Consider the following 22,787-nt stretch of genomic DNA (forward strand, 5'->3'; position numbering starts at 1 on the left):
ATCCGCTCGCGCTCTCCACATGTACATGTGTATTCGTATATAAATATAGTAAGTATGTGTATATGGCCAGCTATATCTCGCCGCTCTACCCATATCTGGCCCGACCACTCTGCCGGAGAGCGGATCCAGTATTATAAGTGGCGGGCAGTTTTGAGAAGCACTACGGGTTAGGCTTGTTCCCGCTCGCCCAAAATGCTGGAATATTAATTCGGATTATCTGACCACCAAGAAGAAGCTACAATTTTCGCCACATACGTGACCGCTTAATCGCTTAAATGGCCAGATTCAAGTCGAGTGCAAGTGGAATGCTGGCGGAATGCTTAATTTAATTATCATTGGAGTCCCCACCGTACGCAATCGTCTTGATTGTTGATTTATATTTATTTATTTATTTATTAGTTTACAATAAGCGATTACAATTATGTTCGTTTCTCGTTATAAGTACAATTTAACTATTGCTTTCTTTTTACAATAAGAGCCATTCTTATTTCTTATTATTTTCTCTTTTATATTTGCTGCCAGTGCAAAAAGTTTTGTCTATGTTCAATGTAACTCTATTTAGGTTCCGATTTTGAAGCGGTTCTTGTGAAGAAAAATAAAAGTGTGTGGTAATTGTGAACGAGGTGGTTGCAAATTTGTGCACTTTCTTGTACATTCTATGGGCTATGGAATTAAGAAAATAATTTTATGCCTGGCATGGGTTAGGGTTAGCCTGTGATTGAGTTCGGGTTTGGGGAGTCAAGGGGCAGAAACCTATACACAATAATGCGCTACTAAAAATACCATAGAGTTTGCCTGTGTATTATTTACAAATTCTGTCTCTTTGTGTACGTGTCTGAGTGCGAGTTTATTTTGTATGGTATTTTACTATAAAGAAAATTCTCTTTCCTCTTAAAGTAGTGACTATACATTTTGTTTACGTTTAATAATATTAATTTAAAACTTCATGTTTAATAATTTAATTATCCAGGCCTCGCCCTGCGAACCCGCCATCCCACCAGCAATCATCGCATCGTGAAAAGACATGCTCCGTGAAACGGGCGCCGGAAACGGAAATTCGCTGCATAGTTTCCGGCGCGTTGACAGAGGCGTGCTGTTCCCGATGGAAAATGGAAGGGGGGCGGGACACGGGCAGGGGCGCTGGTTCGTTGCCTTTTTAAGTACGATGTGTACTTTTGTGTCTACATATTAGTAAGTTAGTGGAAGTATCTCTTTTGCATTAAAAACAATCACAACAATTTAATATTAATTGACTATAAAACTACAAAAATAATGGTTAATCATAGTAGAGTGTAGTACAAGTAAGTGGTCGAGGGACAGTAGTCAAAATCAAATCCTCCATTAGTCGGTGTTGCGATTAAAATTAAAACAAACCTAGTATTTCCTATGCAATAGATAAGTATCTTTTGTGCGCTGATGACGCCTCAGTGGCAGTTATAGTTATGTTCCCTCAACGAGTTGCTGCCTAGATCCAGATGAAACTGTTCCCACGTCCATAAGCTGCTTAGAGTGGTCTGATTTCTTCGAGGTTTGTGTGTGTGTGTGTTTTGGACTCTTGAGCTTGCCTACAATCCAACTGGGACAATCGTTGACATATTGTCCAGTGGTTATGGATGATAGACGCGGAATAGTATCTTATCGACCGAGGCCCAACGATCTCCTACATATATTATGCTAGAGAGTATTCTGGGGTGCATTGTTCGTTTTTTCTTGTTGGAAATCAAAGGCAGTTTTCAATTTTAACGGGCGAGTTGAGTTGGTATCTAAATTACAGGAAGTAGTTGCAGTTGTGTGTGCGTGTGTCTGTGCTATAATACAAAGTGTCGTTGCTACTACCCACACCCTAAATATTTATAGGAAGTCTTTAGTTATACATATATAACAGAATTAATATTGGTTCGCGACTAATGAAGAAGTTGTCGTTAGAGGACGAGAATTCGTTTGTAGCTGCACTCTCTATGGGTGAATTCCCTCACATCTGTTTTTGGCAGTTGTTGGTCTCTCTTTATGTGGCAGCTAAACGTACAAACACTACGCGGAATTCTCATGTTAGTAGGAAGGAGAATACTAATCGTTATTACAATTAATAAAATTATTTTCTTAAGCTACTAAATTACTTTCGTGCATTCTTCATGCGATTCTCGCTTCGTCATTTTTGCTTTTTACAATAATTCAATCTTTCATAGTTTCGTTTTACGGCCAACAGAGCCGGCTATACTTTCAGCTCACAACTGTACTTTTGTTTTTCTTTTCTTCAATCTTCAATCTTGATTATCTTTCGCGATTCGATCTGTTTTGCATTATTCATAACCTTTTGCACTTGCCTTTCAAATATTCACAAAGTTTTCTTTTTCATATTCATTCGATTTTCTTACATACTAAAGTTATAGCTAGGTGTTGTGTATCAGTGTATGGTTACGTTACGTTTAGGAGATGTAATCCGGCGTTGGCTCGGGCACTGCGTCCGGATTGGAGAACAGCGGGTTGGGGAACTCTGGGGGATGGGGCAGGGGCGCAATGGTCTTGGGCCTCCTCCTGTAGGCCATCAGCCAGCAGGAAACAGCCACGGCAACGGCCACAAGAGCCAGCAGAGCCGTGATGACCAGCGCAATGATCAGACCCACCATAGACACGCAGATATCCTCGACCCTTTGAGCCGCCGGTTTAACTGGAGGAAATGGAAATCAAAGTTAGTTATGGTTCGGGTTATGATCCATTGCGGGAATACTTACTGTTGGCATCATTGAGACCTTGACCGCTGCGCTTCTCGAATGTCAAAATGGCATTCGAAGAGATTGTGATCTCTTCGCGCAGTTGACCCTCCACTCCCGAATTCGTGGCAATGGCGGTCGCATCGGTGGAGTTGTCCGCAATGGAGCGGCGACGTCGCCCGAAGGCGTTGTAGCCACCACAATTGACGGGTTGACAGCGTCCAAAGCAGACTCGTATGTTGCACTGGAAGCGGATGTTATCGCTGGATGGGAACTTGAAGGCATTGAAACTGGCCAGCAGGCTGTTCGTGTCTGGGTTGTACTCCCAGTTGCCAAAGATACTGGTATCCGTGGCACAGCCATTCTCATCCGTGACCAGATACTCGTTCTGCACGTTGTCCTCCATGGTTTTGGCAATACAAGAGCGGGCAAAGCCTCCATAAATGGCTAGAAGTGAAATATAGAGATAAGCATACAATTTGAAAGGACTTAAAAATATTAGGTTCTTACTGGCTGGTTCCACATCCACTTGCAGCTTGAGATTGTCGCCGATCTCTGCCGAGTTGATCTCTTCACCTTCGTTGGTGATGATGCGCATCTGGCAGATCGGCGGCGGTCCTGTGTTGGCAATTGTGCCGGCAGTCGTCAGCATGGATACGTTGAATCCTAGGGTGACATTCTTCTCGCCAGTCTGGTAGACACACTTGATGTTGTAGGCCTGGGCCTTGTAGGTGACCAGCTTGGGATGTTTCTGAATGACCAGCACGAAGCTGGCCACATCCTTCACTGCCTGCATGCCGCAGCTACCGAAGTGGACGCGGAAGATTTCGGTACGAGGAACAGTCTCGCCAGCCAGGTTGACCACCCGTCGGCACTCCTCGTCCTTGCTGTGTCCCTTAACGTACAACACTCCATTGAATCCTGGCTCCGTTATGTGGATCTCTACTTGAACTCCATCGGCAAGACAACTGACGACCATATCGGGTCGTGGGAAGTCGGTGCGGAAGTTGGTGTGGTTGCAGTGCAATTCGGGATTGCCTGTGTAACCGGTGATGCACTGGCACTGGGCTCGGTGATTAACCGCGTTACAGAAGGCATTCACTCCGCACACCTTGGTTAGGCAGGGATCCTCACAGGTCTTGGTGTCTAGGTTGCAGAAACGGTTGTCGGCGCACTGATCATTGCTCGTGCACTCTGGCGGCTCCTCCGGCTGGCATTCGCCACGTGGAGTCAGTCGGTAGCCCAGATCAATGGGACAAGTGCAACGGCCGCGTTCGTCGATCACCATTCCGCGCTCCAAGGCGCACACACAATGTCCACTCTCGTCGATGCGGAAGCCTTGCTCCTCTCGGCATGGGGTGCAGTATTCGTAGATATCCAAAGCGGTTCCAGGTGGGCAAACACATTGTCCATCCACATCCCGAACGAAGCCCTTCTCGATGACGCACAGCGAGCGCTTGTCGCACTGCACGGCTGGGTTGCCAGTGTAGCCTTCAAGGCACTCACAGATCATTGTCCGGACAGGCAAGGTATCGCGTACACTGCAGAAGGCATTGACTCCGCATGGTTGGGTGGCATTGCACGGATTCACACACTCTCCGCGCAGGCATGCTTTCTGGCTGGGACAGTCCGCATCGCTTATGCAAATTGGAATGTGTCGCTCTGATTCGCAGCCGTTCTTTCCGGGCACAGTTCCTGGTGGGCAGGCGCACTGTGGTCGGTGGTGATACACCTTGCACAGCTCGTCCTGGGCACATATAGCAGTTGTTGTACAAGGATCATTACATTTGCCGTTGACGCACGCCTTGTCCGTGGGACATTCGTCGTCTGAGCGACATCCCAACGGAGTACAAGCAATCCTGGCGTTTCCACCATGTCCTGGGATGCACTCGCAAACCGCACGATGTTCGATGGCCAAGCACTGGGCATTGGATCCACACTGCTCACCCTGGCAGGCAGGGATGCAGAGCTGGTTGCGGCACACGTGTGTTCCCGGGCAGTCTGAGTTGATACTACACTCGATCTTGGAGCACTCAAACTCTGGGTTACCTTCGAATCCTTGGCGACACGTGCATACGGGCTTATGGTCCTTAATACGGCATTCGGCATTCAAGCCACAGTTGCAAGGATCTCGGCACACGCTGTTCAAGCAGGACTTATCTGCCGGGCAATCTGAGTCCGAGATGCAACCTCCAACCTCCTTGATTCCGGGCGTGGGCTTGCAGCCTCCACTACCTCTGCTCACATAGCCATCCGGACAGATGCAGAGCATCGTACGCACCGGTGATGTAGGAGTTACCTCGCAGATGGCAGGACGTTGGCAAGGTTCCAATACAACGCATGGATCCACACACTGTTCGTTGATGCAGGCCTGGCGAGCTGGACAATCGGTATCCAACTGGCAGATGGGCTGTGGCGGCGGTCGGCAGTCCACGTATGGATTACCCAGGAAATCGGCAGGACAGCGGCACACGGCCAGATGGTTTTGAGCTCTGCACTCCGCACGCGGAGCACACGGGTTGTGGTAGACGCAGGGATTCACACACTGTTCGTTCTGGCAGGTCTTGTCCGTGGGACAGTCGTTGTTGCTGCTGCAGCCAATGACACGACAACGCTCGTAGGGATTTCCTCTGTAGCCACTCAGGCAGCGGCACTGGGCACGGTTCGATTGCACATAGCACTCGGCGTTGGGTCCACATGGATCGTTGATCAGGCATGGGTTGATGCAGTCACCGTTGACGCAGGCCTTGCCCGAATCGCACTCACCGTCCACGCGGCATCCAATGGAGCGACAGGAGGCATAGGGATTACCCTCAAATCCATCCTGGCAACTGCACACGGCGCGATGTTGGGTCACTTGACAGACGGCGTTGGTTCCACAGTTGCATGGATTGCGGCACTGCGCGTGTATGCAGGCCTCTTGGTCGGGACAGTCCTGGTCGCTCTCGCATCCTGGTTGCCTGGGCGGCACCATCTTGCGGCACGCTCCACTGGCATCGGGCACCTCATTCTCTGCACACTCGCAAACCATTGTTCTTACTGGAACGCTGTTTAGGACACTGCACTGAGCAGTTTGGTGGCATGGTGAGAGTACAGCGCATGGATTTTGACACTTGTCATCGATGCAGGCCAGCTTACTTGGGCAATCTCCATCATCCCGGCAGACGGGCTCCACAGGTCTGGGTTCACAATAAGCATACGGGTTGCCCAATGGCAGCTGATCCGGACAACGGCACACAGCACGATGCTGCAGAGCCTGGCAAATTGCATTCTGGGCGCAGGGATTGCGTTGACCACATGGGCTAACACATTCGTTCGATACACAGGCCAGGTTCGATGCGCAGTCATAGTCCGAGTGGCATTCCAAGCGCAAGCAACGCACAAACGGATCACCCTCCAATCCCACGGGACAGCGGCAATTGGCGCGATGGTTACGTCCATAGCACTCGGCATTAAGGGCACACGGATCGCTGGCCAGGCAGGGATTGATGCACTCGCGGTTCACACACTGCTTGTCACCGCTGCACTCGTCATCCGACTGGCAGCCAATGGGTGCACATCCAAACTGGGCATTTCCGGAGAATCCAGGCTTGCAGTAGCAGATCGGATGGTGGTTCTTCACCGTGCACTCGGCATTGGGTCCACAATTGCAAGGGCTGGCGCACTGGGTGTTGATGCAGGCCTCGTTCGAGGGACAGTCGGTGCTAGACTTGCAGCCCACCAGGATCACATCGGAAGCTGCAGAGATGTAATGGTAATTAGTATGGCAGAAACTTGATAGGTTTCAGAAGCAAATAAAAAAGCACTTACGTGGCAGGCAGCGGTCTTGTGGGTTACCGGAGTAACCAGGTGGACAGCGGCAGATGGCCTTTCGCTCCTGCACATGGCAGTAGGCTCCAATTCCACAGTCATCGGCGGCGCACGGACTGACGCAAATCTCGTTGCGACAAATCTGATCCCTGGGACAGTCGTCGTTGCGGGAGCAGACAGGATGGGGGATTCGTGGCAAATCAACTTCCGTAGTGTAGCATTCGATGCGTGGATTGCCTTGGTAGCCCTTAGGGCAGTTGCACTGAGCATAGTGATCCCGAGCTGTACACTGGGCATTGACGCCACATCTCTCCAGTCGGCAGGCATCTAGGCAGTTTCCATTCGAACAGACCTCGGTATTGGCGCACTCAGAGTTGTGCTGACAGCCGGTTATGACCTTGGGTACATTGATGGGCACGCAGTTGCGTGAGATATCCGTCACTGTATCGCCGGGGCACTTGCATGCCATGGCTCGCTTTGGAAGGGTATCCAAGACCGTACAAGTCTGCTGCGGAGTACAAACATGAGGCATGGCGCAAGGATCTGCGCAGCGCTCATTTATGCAAGCCAATTTTGATGGACAGTCGGCATCCTGTGTACACTGAGGCTTGGGCGTCTTCACTGGTATATCGCACTGCACATGTGGATTGCCCTGGTATCCGGGTCGGCACTCGCACTGAGGCTGATGGCGACGACCCACACAGATGGCGTTTAGGGCACAGGTCTCCTGATCGCAAACGGGTCGGCAAACGCGATTCAATCGATCGCAGGCTTCGTGGTCCGCACAATCCTCGTTGTACTGGCAGTGTCCAGTGATGCAGGAGATGAAGGGATTTCCTTGAGTTCCGGTTGGACAGATACACACAGCCTGGTGGTTCTGAGCCAGGCACTGGGCCCCGTTGCCGCAACGCACTTGGCCATGAGTGCATGGATCCACGCAGTTTTCGTTCAAGCAGGTCTTGTCATATGGACAGTCGGCGTTGATCTTGCATTCAGCTGGAGGAATAACGATTAAATTATGCTATGTCTTTAAGGGTGTTTCACGTGGAGTACTTACGTTTGTAGCATTGAACTTGTGGGTCACCACCCCAACCAGCTGGACAGAAGCAAATTGGTCGGGAGTTCTGCACGCGACACTCGGCATTTCCAGCACAAGGATTGGCCTCGGCACAAGGATCCTGGCAGCGTTTATTGATGCAGGCCGTGGTCGGCGCGCATTCCGAATCGTGGGTGCAGCCAGTCTTGATTTCAGCTGGAAATATAACACATTATTAGAGCAATCCGTTTTATCCTTATTATAAGTGGTAGCTTACGTGGCTCGTAGCAGTTGGTGAATGGATCTCCTAGAGTCCTCTCAGGACAGCTGCAAATGGCGCGATGCTGCTGGGCCAAACACTGGGCGCTTCGAGCACAAGGCGAGGCATCCAGGCAGGGATTGACACAGTTTCCGCCACGGCAGGCTTCCGTATCCTGGCACTGATCATGTGACGTACAGCCCTGATCACGCGGGGGTTCTGCGCAAAAGAATCATAGATTAGAGATTGCTCCAAAGTAAATGTATGATTGCTGAGTGTTTATGTGCAACAGTTAAGAGTTATAGAGTGCAGTCAAAATATATATAGGTGCAACTGCTCAGGATAATGGGATTGCAATTCAAGATAAATATTTGTATAAGCACTTTATAAAAAACCTGCTGCTGCAATGAGAAAAGCAAACTCAAAAGTAAAGCGTATTTAAATAAGCTGGAATGAGGAGATCCAAAAGCTATATTGGGTTGAGTTAATGGACATCTGTCCAACAAATCAACCCACTCTAGGGCTCCTTGTGATCTTTCCACCAACCATATCTTACCTTTGTGACATCCAATGTCGGCTTCACCCACATAGCCAGGTAAGCAGCTGCACATCATGGTGCGCAGAGGCAGTGTGTCGACCACTTCGCAGATGGCATTGGCGCCACACGGATGCGTGACATCGCACGGGTTCTTGCACTCGCCGCCAAAGCAGGCCAGTTTGCTGGGACACTCCGCATCCATGGTGCAGCCCTCCGGTTGTGTTGGCACAAGATCACATCTTACGGCCGGGTTGCCACTGAAGCCAGCTGGACAACGGCACTGGGCACGATGGTTCTCCACGCGGCACTGGGCTCCAATGCCGCAGTTGCATGGGTCTTCGCAGCGCTCATTGCGGCAGGCCAGGTGGAAGGCACATTCGTCATCGGATCGGCACTCTGGACGCTCGCAACGCACCAGAGGATTGCCGCGGTATCCGTCCAGGCAATGGCACCTAGCTCGGTGGTTAAAGTCAGCCCGACAAATGGCTCCCGTTCCGCACTGTGTGAAACCACAAGGATCCACGCACTGCTGGTTAACACAAGCCTCATTGGCGGCACATTCGCCATCCGATCGGCAGCCCAGAAGATAGCAGTTTTGCAAGGCGTTTCCAGTATATCCCTCATTGCAGACGCACAATGGCCGGTGGAGCTGGACATGGCAACGCGCCTGTGGGGCGCAGATGTTCGATTGCTCGCAAGGATTGCGGCAAACTTGGTTGATGCAGGCCTTGTCATTGGTGCAATCACCGTCACTGATGCATTCCGGTTTGGGCTCTGGCTCCGGTATCTGCCTGACACACTGAGCGTACGGAGATCCGTAGAACTCTGGTGGGCAACTGCAAACAGCCTTGTGGTTAATCGACCGACAGATGGCATTGATGCCACAGGCATTCAGGCAAGGATCACGGCACTTTTGGCTAACGCACGCCCTATCCCGGGAACAATCCTCGTTGATCACGCACTCCGGATAACTGCAGGTGGCAGCTCCATTGTAAACACGACAGATTCCATTGCTTCGGCACGGCGAAGGCTGGCAGGGATCGATAGGCTCAGCCTGGCGTGGTTCCTCGCATTGGACGAACGGATTGCCCACCATGTTGGCAGGGCAACTGCACACCGGGCTGTGGTTGATCGTTTGGCAAACAGCTCCGAATCCACACTCTCCCACGCAGGCATCCACGCACTTGGAGTTGATGCAAGCCCGATCCTTGGCGCAGTCCGAACTGAGGGTGCATTCAGGGCGACATCCCTGGGCCAGCGGATTTCCGAAGAATCCGGGCAGGCACTCGCACACAGACTTCTCGTTCTGAATTCTGCAAATCGAATTGGGTCCACACGGGGACGGATAGCAAGGGTCCGATGGAGGAGGTGGTGTCAGCTGACGGGTGCACTGGGCAAACGCATTGCCTGTGTAGCCCGGCGGGCAGGAGCATATCGGTATGTGGTTGTTCATGGTGCAAATGGCCTCGAGTCCACAAACTCCTGGACACGGATCCTGGCACTTGCTGCGGATGCAAGCCTGATTGGCCGGACACTCGGAGTTGCCCACACATTCGGGGCGACAACCCTCGTAGGGATTGCCGATGTACTCCAGTTGGCTGCACTCGCAGACGTAGTTCTCGCCTTGAACGCGGCACACGGCATTGGTACCGCAGGGTGAAGGGTAGCAAGGATTCTTGGGAGTTGGTGGTGGCTTGGGTTCGTCTGAAATCGTAATATTCATATGTTAGGATACTGTATAAAAAGGAGGCATTCTTAACAGTGGGCCCTGCCTAATTACAATATGCAAACTTGTTTGGGGTTCTTAAATGTTGTAACCAGGGGGTTTATAACTTTTGGGTAATATTCCTGATTAAAAGGACTCAAGAATGGGAAGACTCTGGTTTTGAAAGGGAAGGCAAGATTCTGGATTGGGGTGTCGTTGCTTGGGAGATCTTACCACGTGGTTGGGGCAGGCAAATTCGGAATGGATCACCAGTCATGCCCACGGGGCACTGACAGTTCGGTATGTGAAGGCTGACCGTACACTGGGCACTTTGGCCACAGCTTCCGGGACAGGGATCGCGGCACTTCTGGTTCATGCAGGCCAGTGTGTTGGCACACTCATCGTGGCTAACACACTCTGGGCGGCAGTTGGGCGGGGTACCCTGGAACTCCTGGAGACAGCGACACTCCGCTTGGCCGTTGACATTCGTGCACTGCGAGTTGGGACCACACGGTGAGGGTTGGCAAGGATCGCGCACTGGTTCTGGTTTTATGGGAACTGGAATGGGGTTGCACCGCACAAAGGCATTTCCTGTGTATCTCGGGATGCACTCGCAATGGGCTCTGTGCTGGATCGCCTGGCACACTGCATTCAGACCACATTTGCCCGGGCACGGGTCCACACACTTGTTGTTAATGCAGGTGTGCACTTGGGAGCAATCGGAGCTGGAGTAGCACTCCAATCGGCAGTTGGGCGGCTGACCAAAGTATCCGGCTAGGCAAGAACAGATGGCGTTGCCATTCCTCTCTAGGCACTGGGCATTTGCTCCGCACGGCGAGGGGTGGCATGGATTAGGTGTCGTTGGTGGTGGATCATCGCGAATTGGCTGGCAGGAGACGAACGCATTGCCCGTCATCCCTTCGGGGCAGTGACACATGGCAATGTGGTTGACGGCATCGCAAAGAGCATTGAGGCCACAGTGGCCTGGACAAGGATCGACGCACTTCTGGTTGACACACGCCCTATTCCTGGGACAATCCGAGTTCAAAACACATTCGGGACGGCATCCAGTGTAGGGATCACCATGATACTCTGGCAGGCAAGAGCACTGGCCATTGTTGCACAGAGCATTGGCTCCGCAGGGCGAAGGCTGGCAGGGATCGGAGGGAGCTGCAAGAGAAATGGGGCCTAGCTTAGGAAAATCTTCTTGGGTTTTAGGTAAAGGGTCGGGCATACTCTTCGGGGGCAGTGGTGGCGGCAGAACTCGGCAGCTGGTGAACGGATCTCCCGTGTAACCAGAGGGACACGAACAACTGGGCGTATGATTGATGACACTGCACTGAGCAGCAAAGCCACAGGCTCCAGGACATGGATCGCGACACTTCTCGTTGATGCAGGCCAGATTACTGGGACACTCCGCATTGATGGTACATTCCGGACGGCAGTTGGGAGCCGCTCCCACATAATTGGGAAGGCAGCTGCAACTAGCTCCGCCATTAACCACCCGGCATTGAGAGTAGGGTCCACAAGGTGATGGTACGCAAGGATCGCGGATATCATTGGATTTCGGTGGCTGTGGAGGCGGTACTGGCAGACAGCGGGTCAGAGCATCTCCGGTGAAACCGGGCTGACACGAGCACAGCGGACTGTGATTGCGTACATGGCACTGGGCATTCAAGCCACATGCTCCAGGACAAGGGTCCTGGCACTTCTGGTTAATGCACGCCCTATCCGCCGGACACTCGGCGCTGATCACACATTCCGGACGACACGAGGGCGGTGTGCCCACAAACTCCGGCAGGCAGGAGCAGATAGCCTGTCCCTGTGACTCGCGACACTGGGAATTGGCACCGCATGGCGTTGGCTGACAGGGGTTCACGTATTCCGGTGCAGGGGCTAAAGGAAGTCAAAGGTGGGATTTTTAAAATTTGCGCAATTGCGGACCAAAAGCGAAGCATTGTTAAAGGCAACCAAAAGCGAGATTAATAATTACTAAAGCTAGCATATTGTCACTGAGCATAATCGATGGAAGAATCCAAGGGGCACTTGATGATTTTATATTTAAACAAATGAGGTAGCTGAAAGGTAATCGTTGTTGCTGAAACATTATTGTTTACGATTTCACAAAAATATCACAGAACGTTGAGATCACAGCGTAGAGATCAAAAATGTATGAGGATTAAGTCGTAATGGGCGGATAAAATTAGGGCACTTTGGGAGAAGATACAAGATAACTGAGGCAGAGAATTGAGTACAGCGTTGTTGTTTGCAGCATTAGGAAGTAGTCAGATTTAGTTCGGCTTGAAAAGCTCTCCCAAAATATCACAGAATATTATCAATGGACTTAAATGTTCGTAGAAAGACGGAGCAGAAAATAATTCGAGTAAGGCGTTGTTGTTTAGAGAAAAAGTTCGCATTAGGGTCGGTATTAGATAGCCAAAATAAGGAGCATTTTTCTTACGTTCACGCTGCGGAATGCGACAGCTGTGATAGGGATTGCCCACATAGCCCGCGTGGCACTCGCAAACTGGGCTGTGGTTAATAACCTGACAGAGGGCATTAAGGCCACAAGCTCCGGGACAAGGATCGCGACACTTCTCGCTCATGCAAGCCCTGTGGCTTGGACAGTCCGAGTTGACGGTGCATTCGGGTCGGCAAATCTCCGAGGGATTGCCATAGTAACCCGGCAGGCATTGGCACACGCTCAAGTCGTTGTGCGGCTGACAGAATGCGTTTACGCCACAGGGACTGGGATTGCAAGGCAGGATCACCACGGCAGGTGGACTCGGCTCGGGTCGGGTGCAAAGGCTGTAGGCATTGCCCACATAGCCTTCGGAACAATAGCACACAGGACTGTGGGCCACCACACGACAGAGAGCTGAGTGACCACAGCTGCCAGGGCAGGGATCAATGCACTTGTAGTTTCGGCACGCCTTGTCCGCCGGACAATCGGCGCTGTTCACGCACTCCGGCCGACAGAAGGGCGGGGTGCCGTGATACTGGGGTAGGCAGGAGCAGCGAGCTCCGCCGGACGTGGCTAGGCACTCGGAGTTGGGGCCACAGGGCGAGGGCTGGCAGGGATTCACTTCATCGCGCTCTACAGGGGGAATAACTAAAATAGTGGTATTAGAAAAGTGGTCTTTTGGTTTGGGCGATTTTTCTGGTATACCTATGGGTTGACAGGCCAGCAGGGGATTACCGGTCAAATGGGTGGGACACACGCACAAGGGACCGTGGTTCTGGACATGACAAATGGCACGAATGCCACAAGCTCCAGGACACGGATCTCGACACCTGAGATTCAGACAATACTTGTCGAGGGGACAGTCTGAGTTGGAGGTACACTCTGGACGACAGCCTGGTGGCGTGCCAATGAAATTTGGCAGGCAGTGGCAAATCGCTTGCTCATGGAAGGCTGTGCACTGGGAGTTGGGTCCACAGGGAGTGGGCTGGCAGGGATTAATCGGAGCACGTTGCGGTACGATGGCCGGCAAGGTTGTAGGTGGTGCTGGCGCTTGCGGTTGAGGCTTGGGTTTTGGATCACATCTCACAAAGGCATCGCCCTGCATTCCTTCCGGACAAGTACAGGTGGCCACATGGTTGTACACATGACACAGGGCCTGTAATCCACAAGTGCCTGGACACGGATCCTTGCATTTCTGTTGAATGCAAGCCATATCCCTGGCGCAGTCCGTATTGAGAATACATTCGGGCCTACAGCCCACATAGGGATCACCTCGATATTCCGGTATGCAGCTGCACTTTCCATTATTGCACACAGCGTTTGGTCCGCAAATAGATGGATAGCAAGGATCCTTCGCCTCAGTGGGCTCACGTTGCACAGGAGCTATAGGTGTACGTTGGCAGGAAATAAATGGATTTCCGGTGTAGCCATTCTGGCAGTAACAATTAGGCACATGTTCATGCACTCGGCACACGGCATTGTAAGCACAAGATCCTGGACAAGGATCTCGGCACTTCTCATTTATGCAGGCCAAAGCTGATGGACAATCCGAATTATTTACGCATTCTGGTCGACAATTCGGCGGAGTTCCTCTGTAATTGGGTAGGCAAACACAGGCAGCTACTCCAAATCGATTGTGACAATGAGAGTATGGACCGCAAGGCGATGGATAGCATGGGTTGTACTCGAAATCTGGTTTCGCCACATCGTAATTAGGGCGATCTGGAGTTGACTGCGGAACAGATGGAATATTAACCACACCGGGAATTGCTTGTGGCTTCTGTGTATCGTGATAAACCACTTGCACAGGATTTTGTGGTGTTGATGGAATAGGTTGCGGTATCGAGGGAACATTGATGATTCCAGGCTTTGGAATTGGTGTCGGATAAGATGGCGGTGATGGCAAATTGATCACTCCAGGAGTTGCTGATGGTACTGGCTGGGGCACCGAGGGAATATTAATAGTTCCAGGTACCGGAGGATTTGGCTGTGCAGTTGGGTAACTGACATCCTGGTAAGATGGCCTTTGAGTTGGATACGTAGGTTGCGGCACAGATGGAATGTTGACAACCCCAGGTGTAGGCTGTGGTCTCTGGATTTCATATTGAACATCCTGTACCGGATGCTGGGTGGTTGGAGTGATTGGTTGTGGTATCGACGGAATGTTTATAATTCCGGGCTGCTGAACCACAGTTGGTGGCGTTGGTTGATGCGGAATATTGATCACACCAGGAGTTGGCGATGGGAACGGTTGAGGCACTGACGGAATATTAATAATTCCAGGTGAAGGAGTTGGCTGTAGCGTTGGTTGCGGGATCGATGGAATGTTTACAATTCCTGGAGTTGGTACTGAGATCGGAGGCAATGCTTGCGAAGGAATATTTATCACACCAGGAGTAGGTGTTGATACGGGCTGAGGCACTGATGGAATATTTACTATTCCTGGCACGGGAGGATTTGGTTGTGGAGCTGGGTAGATAACATCCTGAATCGGCGGATTGCGATGTGGATATGTTGGTTGAGGTACTGATGGAATGTTATGAATAACTGGTCTTGGAGCTGGTATATGCAGAACTGGTGCCGGAACGTAGATCGGTTGCTGGGGCACTGGGTATACGGGCCTTGGGGGCGAAGGAATATTGATCACACCCGGTCTGGATGGCGGCGGCGGGTAGTACACGTCATATATAGCAGGGCGTTGAACAACCGGAGGTTGATACGTTGGTTGCACTGGCTGTGCCACTGAAGGTATGTTAACAACACCTGGTTGAGGTGCGGGAGTCGTGTATACAGGTGATGGTACAAACACGGGACGTTGGGTAACTGGAGGCGTTGGAAGTGGCACCGATGGAATGTTAACTACACCAGGTTGGTGTGGTATTACAGATGGAGATGTTGGATAGTTAACGTCATAAACAGGGGCCTGTGGCGTAGGATAAACAGGTTGTGGAACTGAAGGTACATTGATAACTGCCGGCCCGGGCGTTGGTTTCGGCTGCTCCTGGGATGGTATATATATAGGCGGTTGAGGAGTCGTTTCCACTGGCCTTGGGTACGATGGTATATTAAGAACACCCGGTTGTTGAGGAACTGATGGCGTCGTTGGATAATTAATATCGTGGACTGGTGGATTGGGTGCAGGATGCACTGGTTGCGGTGCTGAAGGAATATTTATAACTCCAGGCTTTTGAGGAATAGGAGACGGCGTTGTTGAATAATTCACGTCATAAACAGGAACTTGTGGTGTTGGGTGTTCTGGTTGCGGTACGGACGGAATATTAATTACGCCAGGCTTTGGAGCTGGTGACGGACTCTCAGGGGACGGAATAAAAACGGGAGGATGTTGTGGTGGAGCTGTTGGATCTGGCACAGACGGTATATTGATAACTCCCGGTTGGACTGGTATCTGCGATGATGGTGGCGTTGGATAGTTGACCGGAGGATTTGGAGCAGGATATGCTGGAGTTGGCAACGATGGAATGTTAACTACGCCAGGTTGTTGCGGAATAGGACTTTGAGCAGTAGGATAGTTTGTATCATAAACGGGGCTTTGTGGGGTGGGATATCCAGGCTGTGGCACTGAAGGAATGTTAATAACTCCAGGTTGCGGTGTGGGCTGTGGGTTTCCGGGCGATGAAATAAACACAGGTCTCTGAGATGTCGGAGGCACTGGTCGAGGTGCTGAAGGAATGTTTACTACCCCGGGATACTGAGGTACTGGCGTTGTTGGGTAGTTGACATCGTAAACAGGTGGTTGAGGTGTTGGGTAAACTGGCTGTGGCACAGATGGTATATTCACAACTCCCGGATTTTGGGGATGCGCCGGTTGCGGGGATGGATAGTTCACATTGTATTGTGGTGACTGGGGCGTAGGATATATCGGTTGTGGGACAGAAGGAATATTTACTATTCCAGGTTGTTGTTGTTGTATGTACACCAGATCGGGTATAGCGACCGGATATGGAGGAGAAGGCGTGTCGTATATTTGGGGTCGCAAGGCTGTTGAAGGTGTATAATGGAAATAATTTTTGTTAACCAATTTTCGGACCTCATAAGAACTGTTAATTATATTCTTACGTTTTGGGTTTTCGTAGCATCGTGTGAATGGATCACCCGTATGCGAAGAAATGCAATAGCATATGGGACTATGATAGTGCACGCGACATTCGGCATTTATACCGCAAATTCCAGGACAGGGATCAACACACTTGTGATGTACGCAAGCCTTGTCATAAGCACACTCCGAGTTTAGAGTACACTCGGGTCGACAATTGGGTGGGGTTCCGTAGAATTCGGGTAAACAGGAGCACACGGCTTCATTAAGCGACGGTTGACACTGGGCATTGGGTCCACAAGGTGAGGGATCACAGGGGGTCAAAGGAGCTAAAAGGGTTGACGCAAACATATGATTTGGATTATCTAAATTGGTGATGGGTTTATCATTGCATTTATGCTTACATTCTTGAACTATTGGAACAGGCGAGCAGTACGCCAAGGGATTTCCAGTGTACCCACTGAAACATCTACACTGTGGCAGATGATCCAGTACATGACACTGGGCATTCAGGCCACAAGTTCCGGGACATGGATCGCGACATTTTTGTTGCACACAAGCTCTATTTGAGGGACAATCGGAGTTCAGAATACACTCCGGTCGGCAGGCTTCGTAAGGATTGCCAAAATAGTCTGGCAGGCAGACGCAAGAGACTACTCCTCTTCGCTGATTGCACTGCGCGTTTGCCCCACAGGGATTTGGTTCACAACCATTGATGAATGGTTCCTCATACTGAAGCACTTGTATGGCAGTTGTGGGAGGTGATGTTGGAATCTGAGGACGCGTGGGAGGTAGGCAGGAGTTGAAGGGATTACCCACCAAACCAGGAGCGCAAACGCAGTTTGGCTGGTGATTGTAGGTTCGACAAATTGCATTGTACCCGCACAGGCCGGGACATGGATCCTGGCACTTCCGATTAATACATGCCCTATCACTGGGACACTCGCTGTTGGCGATGCATTCGGGTCGACAGTACGGTGGTACTCCCAGGTATTCCGTCAGGCAGCGACAAACTGCGTTGCCTCCCTCATTGCTGCATTGAGCATGAGGACCACAGGGAGATGGCAGGCAAGGATCAATGGGTTGACGCTGAACTGGTGAGTAATCTGCCCTAATCAAGCGGCACTCAGAGTAAGGACTTCCGGTATATCCAGCAGGGCAAACACACTGTGGACTGTGGTTAATGACATGACATTGGGCTAAGTGACCACAGGCGCCAGGACAGGGATCGCGGCATTTCTGATTTACACATGCCAAACTGGGTGGGCACTCCGAATCGCTGACACATTCCGGTCGACAAGCCGGTGGGCTGCCATAATAACCGGGAAGACAAGAGCAAATGGCTTGCGAGCCAACTTCTCGACACTCTCCATGGTGTCCACAAGGTGAGGGCTGGCAGGGATGCAGTACCGCGGGAGCTTGAAGATGCGTTTGCTGACAGAGGACAAATGGATTGCCCTGATAGCCAGCCGGACACTGGCACATGGCCACGTGATTATGCACCTGGCATGTGGCTCCTGATCCGCAAGTTCCAGGACACGGGTCCAAGCAACGATTGCGGATGCAGGCCTTGTCCCACGGACACTCTGTACTTAGGACGCACTCTGGGCGACAGCCCACATAGGGATCACCGTGGTACAGGGGCAGACAACTGCAGATACCGTTCGAACACTGGGAATTGGGACCGCAGGGCGATGGCTGGCAAGGATCATCGGCGACGACGGTGACAGGTGTTGGAGGAGGCGCGGGAGCAGGGTAACAGCGGTAGAAGGGATCTCCCACATAACCCTTGGGACATGAACAGCTAGGCACGTGATTGAGCACATCGCATTGCGCGTTTAGACCACATGAACCGGGGCAAGGATCCACGCATTTTTGATTGACACAGGACCTATGGCTGGGGCAATCTGAATTCTGTGTGCACTCGGGTCGACAGTATGGCGGAGTACCATAGTAGAAGGTAAGACAAGAGCATACCGCTTGTTCGTACTCCACGCGACACTGAGCAAACTGTCCACAGGGCGAGGGCACACAGGGATCCCTATAGATTACTGGTGAATCCCTAACCGGTTGGGGTGGGGGCAAGGGTTGGCAACGCATGAAGGCATCACCTGTATAATCAGGATGACACGAGCAGTGAGCTCTGTGCTGATGCGCTCGACAAATAGCGTTCTGACCACAAGCACCCGCGCAAGGATCGGTGCACCTTCTGGCCACGCAGGCTTTATCATTGGGACATTCGGGATTAGTGGTGCACTCGGGTCGACAAGCTGGTGGGGAACCATAGTAATCGGGTAGGCAGCGACACACCGCTTGACCCTGAGACTCTGTGCACTGTGAGTTGGGACCACACGGCGAGGGTTGGCAGGGATTAAAGTGCACAACTTCAACGGCTAAAGAGGGACATAAGAGTGCAGATTGGGTATATTGGTAGATTGGTGAGTTAGTGCATGGGTTTAACGATGGACTGGGTAAAGACTGCTTACGTTCTGCTTGGACCACATGGCAATGGCGATAAGGATCGCCACTATATCCAGGATAACAACTACAGCTAGGCACGTGATTGACTACTTGACATTGGGCATTGGGGGCACAACTTCCTGGGCAGGGATCTCGACAGTGTTGATTGAGGCAAGCCAAGTGGCTAGAGCAGTCCGAGTTAAGCACACATTCGGGTCGACATCCCTCATACGGGTTACCGTAATACTCCGGTAGACACTGACACGAAGCGACTTCTCCACGCTCTCTGCAGATCGCATTGCTTCCGCACGGGTTCTGGTAGCATGGATTGATTTGCTCTCGTTGAATGGGCGGCCGGGCATAGCAACCACTATATGGGTCTCCAATATAGTCGGCAACGCAAATACACGAAGGAACGTGGCTGACAACTTGACAGGTGGCAGCGTTTCCACAAAGTCCAGCACAAGGATCCTTGCATTTTTGACCAATACAAGCCAGCTGAAGCGGACACTCCGATGACGTTATGCACTCTGGTCGACAGTTAGGTGGTGTTCCTATGTAGTCCTTAAGGCACTTGCAAATGGCCTGTTCATTCTGATTTGTGCATTCCGCATTGGGTCCGCATGGCGATGGATAGCAGGGATTGAGCGGCTCCCGTTGAACTGGTGGTGGTGGCGGTAAGCGATGACACAGGAAGAAGGCATTGCCTGAGTAGCCTGAAGGACAACTACAGTGCGGCACATGCCGGATGACCTGGCATTGAGCGAACTGGCCGCAGGCTCCAGGACAAGGGTCCCGACACTGTTGGTTCAAGCAGGCCAGATGTGGGGCACAGTCTGAATTAATGGTACACTCGGGTCGGCACCTTGGCGGAACACCAAAGAAACCGGGTAGACAAGAGCAAACGGCCTGATCGTTGGCCTCTCGGCATTGGGCATTGTTTCCGCACGGCGATGGTTGACAAGGGTTAAGGGGCACCACGGGTGAAGCTAAACAAAACAGGGAGTTGTTAAATAGAGACTCTGTAGTTGGCAGATTCTTAGTTTGGAACCTACATTGCACAAGGGTACACTGAACGAAAGCATTGCCGGTCGTTCCGGCTGGGCAATTACACGTGGGAATGTGATTGCTAACCTCGCATGCTGCTCCAATACCACAGGCTCCTGGACAAGGATCGGTGCACTTGCTGCGCTGGCAGGCTTTGTCTCTTGCGCAATCCGTATTGAGGACGCACTCAGGGCGGCAGCCCACGTACGGGTTGCCATCAAAGTCGGGCAGACATGAACACTGGCCTCCGGGGCTGCAGATTGCATTGGAGCCACAAGGTGAGGGATTGCAGGCATCGCGAAGGGGTGGAGTTGGCGGTGGTGGAGTTCGTTGACAGCTGATGAAGGGATTGCCCTGATAACCTGATGGACAACTACAGATGGGCGTGTGGTTTATGACGCTGCATTGAGCCTGCAGGCCACAAGAACCGGGACATGGATCGCGACACTTTTCACTGATACACGCCAAATGGGACGCGCAGTCCGGGTTAATTACGCATTCCGGCCTGCAATTTGGAGGTGATCCGTAGTAGCCAGGAAGGCAGGAGCATACGGCTTGGTTGCCTTGAGCTCGGCACTGACCAAAGGCTCCGCAGGGAGAGGGAACACAGGGATCGCGGTGGGTCTCTTTGGGGGCATCGTAACTAATGGCGGGTGCTGCGAAGGGTTCGGGGTTAAGTAAACTATCAAAGGCATTTATTAAATCTTGAGTCTTACGAATTCGTTGGCAGCCACTAATGGCATCACCCGTGAAACCAGGCAAGCAACTACAGTGAGGACTGTGATTTATGACACGACACTGGGCACTATGGCCGCAGACACCGGGACAGGGATCGACACAGTGTTGTTGAACACAAGCAAGGGTCAAATCACATTCACTGGAGATGGTGCACTCGGGTCTACATGCAGGTGGGGATCCAATAAAGTCGGGCAGACACTTGCAAATTGCCTGGTTGTTCGATTCTCGACAATGAGAATTCGGACCACAAGGTGACGGCTGACAAGGGTGGGTGGGAACTGGTTCGGGCAGGGCTGTAGGGATAAATACAGAATAAGCATCTAGTCCAATAATTTTTCTTTCCAGGTTCTGCTTACGTTCACGCAGGACACTACAATAAACGTAGGGATTTCCCTGATATCCCACATGGCAGTTGCACTGGGGCAAGTGCTCGCGCACTTGACATTCGGCATTGGTGCCACATGTTCCGGGACAGGGATCGCGGCAGTGTTGGTTAAGACAAGCCAAGTGGCTGGGACAGTCCGAATTGAGAACGCACTCCGGTCGGCAGCCTTCATAGGGATTGCCAAAGAATTCCGGTAGGCATTGACAGGCTCCGGCTCCGTTTCTCTCAGAACAAACTGCGTTGGCTCCGCATGGACTGGGCACACAGGGAGTTTGTGGCTCGGGAACATCTCGTACCACTTGACAGCCTACAAAAGGATTGCCGGTTTGTCCAGCCAGGCATGTGCACATGGGTGTATGGTTGATAACATAACATTCAGCATTGGAGCCACAGACACCTGGACATGGGTCTCGGCACTTCTGATTGAGGCAAGCCAGATTCGTGGGGCAGTCTGAGTTGGACACACACTCGGGTCGGCAGTTGGGTGGCGTGCCAATGAAACCACTTAGACAACTGCATTGAGCATTGCTTCCTTGGACACGGCATTCCGCATTAGCTCCACATGGCGATGGTTGACAAGGATCAATGGGCTCATGCTTAATCGGTGGCGGTGGTGGCCGGTGACAAGCCGCGAATGGATTTCCCGTAAAGGAACCAATGCAATGGCAGCTCGGGCTGTGGTTTATGACCCGGCATTCGGCATTCAGGCCACAGACTCCGGGGCAAGGATCTCGGCAATGACGTTGGAGGCAAGCCAGATGAAGTGGGCACTCAGCATTACTAACGCACTCTGGCCGACATGAAGGTGGAACACCGATAAAGTCCGGAAGACATGAGCACACTGCTTGTCCGTTGATATTGCGACACTGGGCATTTGGTCCGCATGGTGAAGGCTGACAAGGGTCTATAACATCGCGTACCGGTGCTGGTGGCAAGGGTCGGCATTGGCTGAATGCATTTCCAGTCATTCCCGGTGGACAGTGACACATGGCTACATGTCTGTGCACCTCACATATAGCATTGGATCCGCATGTTCCTGGACATGGATCGATGCACTTGTTTCTCACGCACGCCTTGTTCCAGTCGCATTCTGTACTCAACACACATTCCGGTCGACAACCAACTAATGGGTTACCCACAAATTCAGGCAGACAAGTACATTGTCCCTGATTGCAAACGGCATTGGGCCCGCAAGTGATCAATGAACATGGATCACTTATTTGAGGCGGGTCCCGAACAACTGGAGGTGGAACATGGCAGGATGTAAAGGCATTGCCAATAAATCCAGGAGCACACTGACACGTGGGATTGTGATTAATAACCGTGCACAATGCATTGAATCCACAGGCTCCAGGACAGGGATCGCGACAACGCTGCTGTTGGCAGGACAAATGAGAGGGGCAGTCGGGGTTTATCGTACACTCGGGGCGACAGTTGGGAGGGGTGCCGAAATAGGAGGGCAGACAACTACAAGTGGCAGTTCCCTGGCTATCCCGACACTCTGCATACTGGCCACATGGCGATGGCACACAAGGATTACGGTACACATCCAACTGCGGTGGTCGTGGGGCTGGAATTTA

The 22,787-nt window shown here is 51.7% G+C and overlaps 1 protein-coding gene across 20 annotated transcripts in view; it reads right to left on the reverse strand.

Moving 5' to 3' along the window:
• Positions 1-362: 362 nt before the first annotated feature.
• The window catches only part of LOC120451455, a 126,158-nt gene continuing 103,733 nt past the window's right edge, over positions 363-22,787 (reverse strand). For 11 of the 20 annotated variants that reach the window (XM_039635146.2, XM_039635137.2, XM_039635203.2 and 8 more), the window contains 14 exons: positions 21,179-22,777; positions 20,801-21,115; positions 20,093-20,740; positions 19,064-20,026; positions 12,521-18,970; positions 11,296-11,955; positions 10,294-11,229; positions 8,373-10,058; positions 7,835-8,035; positions 7,579-7,773; positions 6,522-7,517; positions 3,222-6,449; positions 2,733-3,158; positions 363-2,668 (listed from right to left, as the gene is read on the reverse strand). In XM_039635146.2, coding sequence (XP_039491080.1) covers positions 2,427-2,668; positions 2,733-3,158; positions 3,222-6,449; positions 6,522-7,517; positions 7,579-7,773; positions 7,835-8,035; positions 8,373-10,058; positions 10,294-11,229; positions 11,296-11,955; positions 12,521-18,970; positions 19,064-20,026; positions 20,093-20,740; positions 20,801-21,115; positions 21,179-22,777 — 18,545 coding nt within the window. In that variant the 3' untranslated portion in view covers positions 363-2,426. The remainder of the gene's footprint in view (positions 2,669-2,732; positions 3,159-3,221; positions 6,450-6,521; positions 7,518-7,578; positions 7,774-7,834; positions 8,036-8,372; positions 10,059-10,293; positions 11,230-11,295; positions 11,956-12,520; positions 18,971-19,063; positions 20,027-20,092; positions 20,741-20,800; positions 21,116-21,178; positions 22,778-22,787) is intronic. The other 9 variants (XM_039635194.2, XM_039635249.2, XM_039635283.2 and 6 more) reach the window with 7 other exon arrangements.

This window comes from Drosophila santomea, chromosome 2L (assembly GCF_016746245.2).
Source record: "Drosophila santomea strain STO CAGO 1482 chromosome 2L, Prin_Dsan_1.1, whole genome shotgun sequence".
Classification (NCBI taxonomy): domain Eukaryota; kingdom Metazoa; phylum Arthropoda; class Insecta; order Diptera; family Drosophilidae; genus Drosophila; species Drosophila santomea.